Source organism: Sinocyclocheilus anshuiensis, unplaced genomic scaffold, assembly GCF_001515605.1.
Source record: "Sinocyclocheilus anshuiensis isolate Anshui unplaced genomic scaffold, SAMN03320099.WGS_v1.1 scaffold1638, whole genome shotgun sequence".
NCBI lineage: Eukaryota > Metazoa > Chordata > Actinopteri > Cypriniformes > Cyprinidae > Sinocyclocheilus > Sinocyclocheilus anshuiensis.
In genome coordinates this window covers 83,482-91,579 of record NW_015542885.1, presented here as the reverse complement: position 1 = coordinate 91,579, position 8,098 = coordinate 83,482, and the positions used below count along the sequence as shown (strand labels likewise).

The 8,098-nt window shown below is 36.7% G+C and overlaps 1 protein-coding gene across 1 annotated transcript in view; it reads left to right on the top strand.

Moving 5' to 3' along the window:
* epha4b (eph receptor A4b) overlaps positions 1–8,098 on the top strand; it is a 114,779-nt gene that overhangs the window by 81,966 nt on the left and 24,715 nt on the right. Inside the window, exons 9-10 of the mRNA XM_016494338.1 lie at positions 7,031–7,098; positions 7,399–7,524. Of these exons, the coding sequence (XP_016349824.1) occupies positions 7,031–7,098; positions 7,399–7,524 (194 nt within the window). The remainder of the gene's footprint in view (positions 1–7,030; positions 7,099–7,398; positions 7,525–8,098) is intronic.

Below are 8,098 nucleotides of genomic sequence, written 5' to 3'. Positions count from 1 at the left end.
GTCCATACAGTGAAAATCAGGGGGGTACAGTGTAGCTTTGGACCCCAGTGACTTTAACTGTATGGGCAAAAACAGCTGAAACATTTTTCAAAATATCATATTTTGTGTTTTGCTGAAGAAATTAAGTCGTACAGGTTTGGAATGACATGAGGGTGAGTAAGTACTGACAAGTGATGAGTAAATAATGACAGTATTTTTATTTTGGGGTAAACTACCTCTTTAAGAAACCCAGAAACCATCTTAAGAAATCCAAAAACCAGATTTTTAAATCTCTAAATATCTATATAGCCATAACTCAATACAATGCAAACTATTGTTTATAAGAAGGGTTAAACCTTATAAGCATTAATTTATAATGCTGCACAGAACCATTGAAGAACCTTTATTTTGAAGTTGCATTTATAACTTGTTAATATCTGAAACACTATCTTTCAGAAATCATGACAATATTATAAATTTATGGGTGGGTGAACTAACAAATTAAGCATCAGAACTTAATTATTTCTAAACGCTTTTAAAATAGGTTCTTTATTGGCATCTGTGGTTCATGAAGAACCTTTAACAACCGTGGAAGCTTTCCATTCCACAAAATGTTTTTTTTTTTTTTAAGAACCAAAAAAAGGTTCTTCTATGCCGTTGCTGCGAGAATTCCCTTTTGGAACTTTTATTTAAGAGAATAAAAAGTCCTTTGTGGAACATTAAAAAAATGATTCTATCAGGCTGTGAAAGTTTTAGTTCAAATTAATGTGTTCAGTAAGTATTTTTACATAGAATAATTTCCCAGAATTGCTAAAACCTTTTTAGAATTCCAGCATAAGCTGCATGAATTGGCTATAGATATGTTGCAGACCTGAGAAGGTCACTTTGTCTCCTACGCTTCTTTAGTTCTCCCATTAATAAAAAGTAAAATCCCCATATCAGCTTGACCGTGGCTGTTTTGTGACATCAGCATGGACGGTTACCTCAAGGTCGCATGCTTATTGTCAAATGAAAGGCTAAGGTTGGTCACCTCCCATTTTAATGCTGTGGAAAACACAAGGTAATCAAACAAGCAATTAAGCATTATGGGAGGAAATAACTTCATGCTGTGCCCTTTGCAGGCTCCTTTCAGGTTTTACAGCTCTTCCTCAGCCCGGACGCGTGCCATACAGGAAGTCAACATTTAAGACCACCTGCCATTCATCACTCTGAGTTGAGGAGAATGTTTTAAAGGTGGAAAGGTGCAGTAGAGAAAGTCAGCGTGGAGGTCAGATGTGTGTATTTTGCAGAAGCCTACGATAAACATCCATGTTCGTTTGAATAAAAATCAAGGTTAAAAAGGAAGTTTCAAGTTTATAATAAACTGACTGATATTTCAAAGGGTCATCACTTTGATTACTCTTTAGCGAATGGCTTGCTTGATGCCGACTCTCCTGCTCCCGTTTTTAAGGCGGTCTACTTTGTGTTAGTAAAATGATATGCCGGATATCATAGCTCGCACTGCTGGAGTGCGAGGGTAAGGGCAGCGGCAGTCATGGGAATATCTGAACCATTTTTTTCACCTAATTGCAAGTCAGTTAGAAACAGTTGGCAAGGACATGTGGCTAGGGAGGCTTTAATGGAGATGAATAGAATGCCAGGAGGATAGAGGAGAACCCTGACCCGTCCTCCAGTTTCTGTAGTCCGCTTGTACCAAAATGTCTAGATCAACTCTTCTGAATATCAAGAAAGCCTGCTTGTCATATGAAATATGTCTCATTATACAGCTTGTTTGTCATCATTTGTCTAAAGTTTGAATTTCGGGAAGGTTCAGTCAAGGTTGAGAAGTTCCTTTGTGTCTTTCCAGCCTTTGAACTTCCGTTAGATTCACATTTAAATTTGAGACTGTTTGGTTTCAAAGCCTTCCATGTACATCCATATTTACTCAGTTTTAAGGTATCAAACTCTCTTCTAAAGGCATCTTGGCAAAAAAGAAAATGCAGAGGAGAAAGTTCCCTTCCATTTGATCACACCGACGTCTTTGTCTGACCAGTGTTCTTGTTCCTAAAGAAATTCTGTTTTGGGGAGAGACGTTTTCACACCAGACACCTCGCAGAGATGGGGGAATCAAAAAGCGCCTTAGTCAGCTCAGTGCTCAGGGTAGAGGCTGATGGGAATGGGCTCTACAGCTTTTCTGGTTCCTGTTACAGTGGATCACTTTCTCTCCAAGTCTCATTTCAATAGCGTTAGTATGCTGCAGCCCAACTGAGCGCTCCGAGCAGAAAGCACACTGTCAGCACAATCATCAGCCCTGCTCCAACTCAAACCCACAAAGAGTGTCAAGATGTAGATGTGAAAATATAGCGAGAGAGGAGAAACAATGGAGATGGAAGTTCCAAAAAGTGAAAAGGTCAAATAAGAGAGAAGGAAATAATAGAAAGAACTGAAACATTGTGCAATATGCATAAAATGGCATAACAAGCCGTTGTATTCCTACTTGCATTTTTATTTTTTGCAAGAAGTCACTTATGTTACCAAGGCTGCATTTATTTGATCAAAAATGCAGTAATATTGTGAAATATTATTACAATTTAAAATATTGTTTTCTGTTTTCATACTGTACATCTGCTTCCTGCCATTCTTTTGATGACAAAGCCGAATGTTGTTTCATGATCCTTAAGAAATCATTCTAATATGCTTATCATTATTATTAATACTGAAAACAGGTGTGCTGCTTAAATCTAAATAAGTATAAAAGTGATAAAATAAGACGAATAGTGATGACTAGTTAAAAAAAAAAAATCTGTCATTATTAGTTATTTGTTGCAAACACTTTCTTTCACTTAGGATTCTTCTTATAAAGGTTAATTTTTGAAAATGTTTTCTGTATAGTCAAAGTGATTAAAGGCCGGGTGCAGTGAAGCTCCAAAATGACCAAAAAAGTCCAAATAAAAAATTGGTCCAAATGATTCATGCATTATATTCCAGGTTTTCTGAAGCAATGCGATAGCTTTTTGTTATATAAAAAAAAGTGAACAAATCATTCAGACGGTTCTGTGAACAATCAATTCATTGGAAATATTATACTCAGAATGATTAGTTGATGAATCAGATATCCTTACTTCTAATATGAAATCTCATGAACATGTCAACAAGAGCTATGTTGGATGTCAAGATTCTGACAACTTAAATTTCTGTCTGTTCATCACACAAAGCTATTGAATGGCTTCAGATGACTGATTTGAATGGACTTCTTTTATGATGCATTTTGGCAAATGAGTGGCCAGGATATTGTTTAAAAATTAAAATCATGGAAGAAAGTAAGTCATACAGAATGACATGAAGGTGAATAAATGATGACAGAATTTGCATTTTAGGTGAACTATTCTTGATAGAAGCAATGGTATATGGTCTGCAGGACAGAAAGCTGGAAGCCGTCATGAAGAACGGCGCTCATGTGACAGCATATTAGACCGGGAAGGTAAATTGATATGTAAATTGAGTGTGCGACTCAGAGAACGAGGAAATATGAACCTGAAATGTGCTAGACCTTCACATAGAGCGGGAACATCTTTTTTCTCCCGTCAGCAAAGTACAATAGCATACCCTGGTGTAGCGAACATCTCGTATCTGTCTCCTGTGTGGCAGAATGTTCCAGAGAAAGAGAGCAAGAGTGCATTAGGCAGCACAAAGTGATTTGTCCTCATGGTGTCCAGGCTGTACTGAAAGAGCAGAGGTCTTGCTGAACAAAAGCAAGCAGTGTTCACTCATTTATTGGAGGAACACTGGAAGATTGGAGTCGTTCATCAGGATGATGCTCACTGCTTTGTTCTTCAAGGAGAGACATTTTGTCAATATAAGATGCTCTTTTTCTCATTAGATTTCTGAGAGGCCTGTCAGCCATACAGACATACAGTGAGAACAGCTTCATAAGATTTGTGGTCCTCAATATCCGCATACACACTCTATGTAATGGAAATGTATGATAGCTATTGTCATATGCAGCATAGAATGCTCACGTTTTCATTTCAAAGCAGAAACTGATTGTAGAAACAGTTGGATTGTACAAACTATGGGAAACATCCTATTATTTGAACATGACTCTTACTTTATTGGCTTTCTATGACAAATACAGTTATATTGTGGGTTATACAATAGGATGCCTGTACAGCTAATAACTAACTAACTAATCTTTTTTTTAACTTAGAAAAGTAAAAAATTTGCAAGTTTTCTGTTTGATATAGTATTATTTTGATGCTCCAATAAACACATTATTTGATAATGAATAATAGCTTAATTGATCTTAATAGTTAGGATGGTTTTGGTTAGAGTTCAAAATTTAAACATGAAGATTTGACTCAGTTTCAATTCATGAAATTGTATTGAATTTGTAAATTGAACACAGGTCTGTCTATCTATCTATCTATCTATCTATCTATCTATCATACATTTGTTTGTTTGTTCACTCATTTGTTTGCTTGTTCATGCTGTCGTTTGTTCTATCTAACTTTGGTATGTTCTGTCTTTCTGTTGTTTGTTCTGTTGTTCATTCTGTCGTTCTTTCGTTCATTCTATTTATCGAGCCATCGTTCTATTGTTTGTTCTGTCTATTGAGCTGTTGTCCTATCATAATATAGTTATATCATTCTATTTATTGTTTTATCAGTTGGGTATATCTATCTATCGTTCTGTCTATGCATCTAATTGTAACGCTTGTAACCTTTTTTCCAAACACAAAACTCAAACATGACTAACAATGCCATCTGACACACTAACAGTGATGTTAGAGTGCTGCAAATGTAATTGTTGTGCTTTTAAGCATCTCTATAAATGGTGATGGTATTGGATTCAGCCCTAACAAAACATTAGAAAAACTAATGCAAAATCTTTGTCACAATACGCACACACACACACACTCAGTATTTTGGTGTGCTCTTGTGTCATTTTCCAGACAGCATAGCTGAGTGCTGTCATAATAAACAGCTGTTATATTTGCTGATATTTTCCCATTTGTCAGATTGCATTCAAGAAAGAACATAAAGTTAAGATTTTAACAAATGGCTTGTTTTCTAGTTTTGATGACCTTCAGCCATCAATCTTGTTATATGCCACATTTGTCTTCATTCTCCTTGACATCAATGACAAGACGAGTCGAGGTTTCCACAGTCACACACACACACACACACACACACAAAGGGGGATCCATCTATCCAGCCAATTAGTGGCGTTTACATGATGACAAGCTTGTGTTTGATTCAGCCAAATAAAATCAGCATCAAACTGAAGTGATTGAGCATGATGAACACTGGCAATCAGTTCCACTATGTGGTGGACACACACATGTGTGTGAGTGAGGTGCGCTTGCCAAATACAGAATCATTCTCACTCTTCTCTACCACGCAATCACTGCTCCAGCCTGCCAACTCGCCATGGCTGGGCTCCTGTGACCCTGGCATGGGCGGCCCCTCTCCTCATCATTACTGCCAAATTAAAAGCCAGAAGCCTCCAGCTCATCTGTCTCCCTGCTGCCGACTCTTATCACGAGCTCGGCCGCTCCCTCGCCGTGCCGAACGGAGAGCACGCTTATTACGGATGCCTTGGAACTCACCCCAAACCAATTATAATCAAAAGATGATTTTAAAATGTACTAGTCCTTGATTGTAATGAGAGAGTTCTACATTTTCTTCTCAGATTAGCTGTCATGAGTGATTCTTACTTTGAGACAAATTACCAAGGGGAGTTTAGGCACAGGAACAGGGGAGAGAAGAACCTGAAGAAGGGAAATGTAATTCTCTCATTAAAGCGTAATGCTGTTTGCAAGGGAGCATGAAAGATTATGCAGTTACATGTGGGAAGCTGCAGAGGCTGATTCGGTTCAAGAAGATCTTCAGTCAAGCATCCTAACGACCTGCTCTATGGTACGAAGGTAAAGAATTGGGTTTCTACGTAGGCACACTCAAAGGCAGGTCAGTTCATTTGGCATCCATCTCAAAATCATTTTTCCAGTCATGCTAGTATTGTTCCTATCTAATTTAATAGAGAAAGATTTTTATATTGTCTCTGACACATGGCACCAGGGCTAAACATTTACAAATAATGCTATGTTTAATGGTGTTTGTTTCTTTGTTTGTTTATTCAAGTAAATTTTTAATGTTTATTTTATGTTTGAATGTTTATTTTATGTTATTATTTTAATTACTGGCACTTTATTTATTTATTTGTTTGTATTTATTTATTTTGCTGGCACTATTTATTTATTAATTTGTTCCTTCAACTGTTTGATTTATTCAAATTTTCAACAGTTTATTTTATTATTTTCATTACCGGCACCTTGTTTTATTTATTTGTTTGTTTGTTCAACTTTATGTTGAATGTTATTCTATTATTTTGATTATTGGCACCTTTTATTTATTTATTGACTTACTACATCAGTCCTGTAACAACTCAAAGGTGAACTTGTTTAATTGAAATGTGAAACAGCTATTATTTAATTTCATTAAATGAAATGCATTTAGGAGATACACTTCAGGGGTATTTTATGCATAAACTGCTACTGCACTTAGTTGATAAATGACTGTGAGGGGGGCTGTTGTTTTGCAGTGATGTTTAAAATGTTGCTAAGCCTCTAGGAGCTTTTATACTGGGTGTGTTGCATTATATTGCTGCAGGCGAAGGCAGACGGTTTCAGAATCGTACCCACGGAGACCCAGAACACAATGGGTATTTTTAGACATTCCAATGTGCCCTCGGAGACTAACTCACACACATGCAAAGACAAACTTTTATCAGGGCATACACTTACTCAAACTCTCATTTGAAGACTTGTATTCATGTTTTAGGTGGCATACTCATTCAGACGTGTTCAGACTCAATTAAGGCTGTATATATGGACTGGAAAGCAGTGATTGATGTTAAAGCTGAGTCTAAAATATGAAGGAAACTTCATCTCTTCAGCAGCATGGAAATAATTTTTTCCTTACTCTCATACAGTACTGAATGGCAATTTTATGGCTGGTTTATAAAAATATAAATTTTATAGGTGATGTTTTTATCTTTTTTTTATGTGTTGCAGACATTGTGGCTACATTAAAGCGAAGCAAGATCCAGATGAAGAAAAAATGCAGTTTCAGAACGGGAGAGGTACAGTGGCCAAAATAGCACACACAAACACACACGAAACACTCATACATAATGGACTGTCAAAACAAACGGTTGTTTTTAGAGGTAACATAAATGTAAAAGGTCTCTCTTCCAGTCTCAGCTGTGAGAGTGCAATATAAATCAAAAACGCTCATACTCAACCTCACCATAGAGTTTATCTTTTCCAACTATTTTAGGAGGTTGTTTGGTTTTATGGTGCAGTCGTGTCTAGGCATTCATTTGGACTCAAAATCCCCATGTGAAAATCATATGTGGTCTTTTTTTTTTTTTTTACTGCAGTGAAATTGCCAGGAAGCAGAACATACATTCACCCCCACACTTACGAGGACCCAAATCAAGCCATCAGGGATTTTGCCAAGGAAATCGATGCCTCCACTATACATATAGAGAGAGTTATAGGTGCAGGTGAGAGTCTTATTCTTCTATAGATCAAATTGTGGAAAGAAAATGAAAATAAAACAGTACTGAATCACAAATATACATTATGCAAATTGTGTCAGTGTAGCTCCTTAAATATTGAGGATGGTTCACTTCATGAAACGTTTTTCAGTGTTTTCAGTGTGTAAGTGCAGTTGTGTGCTAATGTATGTTAAAAAAAAAACAGTGGTTTCTATTTGATTCCTAATCATAGAACGTCTGCCGACTGTAAGCCTCACACACAAAGCTGTTGTTTGAAATACTGAGCTGTTAATACCGCATATCTCTGCGTCTGAACTTGGCTTTGAAATCTCATTTTCCTCAATGTATGCTTTCTCTGTCCGTGAGTGTCTGTTTCTCCATTTTTCAGACTTTTTTTGTCTTTTATCCTGGTTCTTTATTTCTCTGTCTCATTTCCTATTTTTCTTCATCTAGTTGCAATAGTGTGCAATAGAGTTCTTTAGGGCTTTAGGAGCTCTGAATTAAACGATGACATGGAGAAATATTGTTAGATTCTTTGCGTGAGAATAGGACACACGTTTAACCCAAACATGTTTGGCTG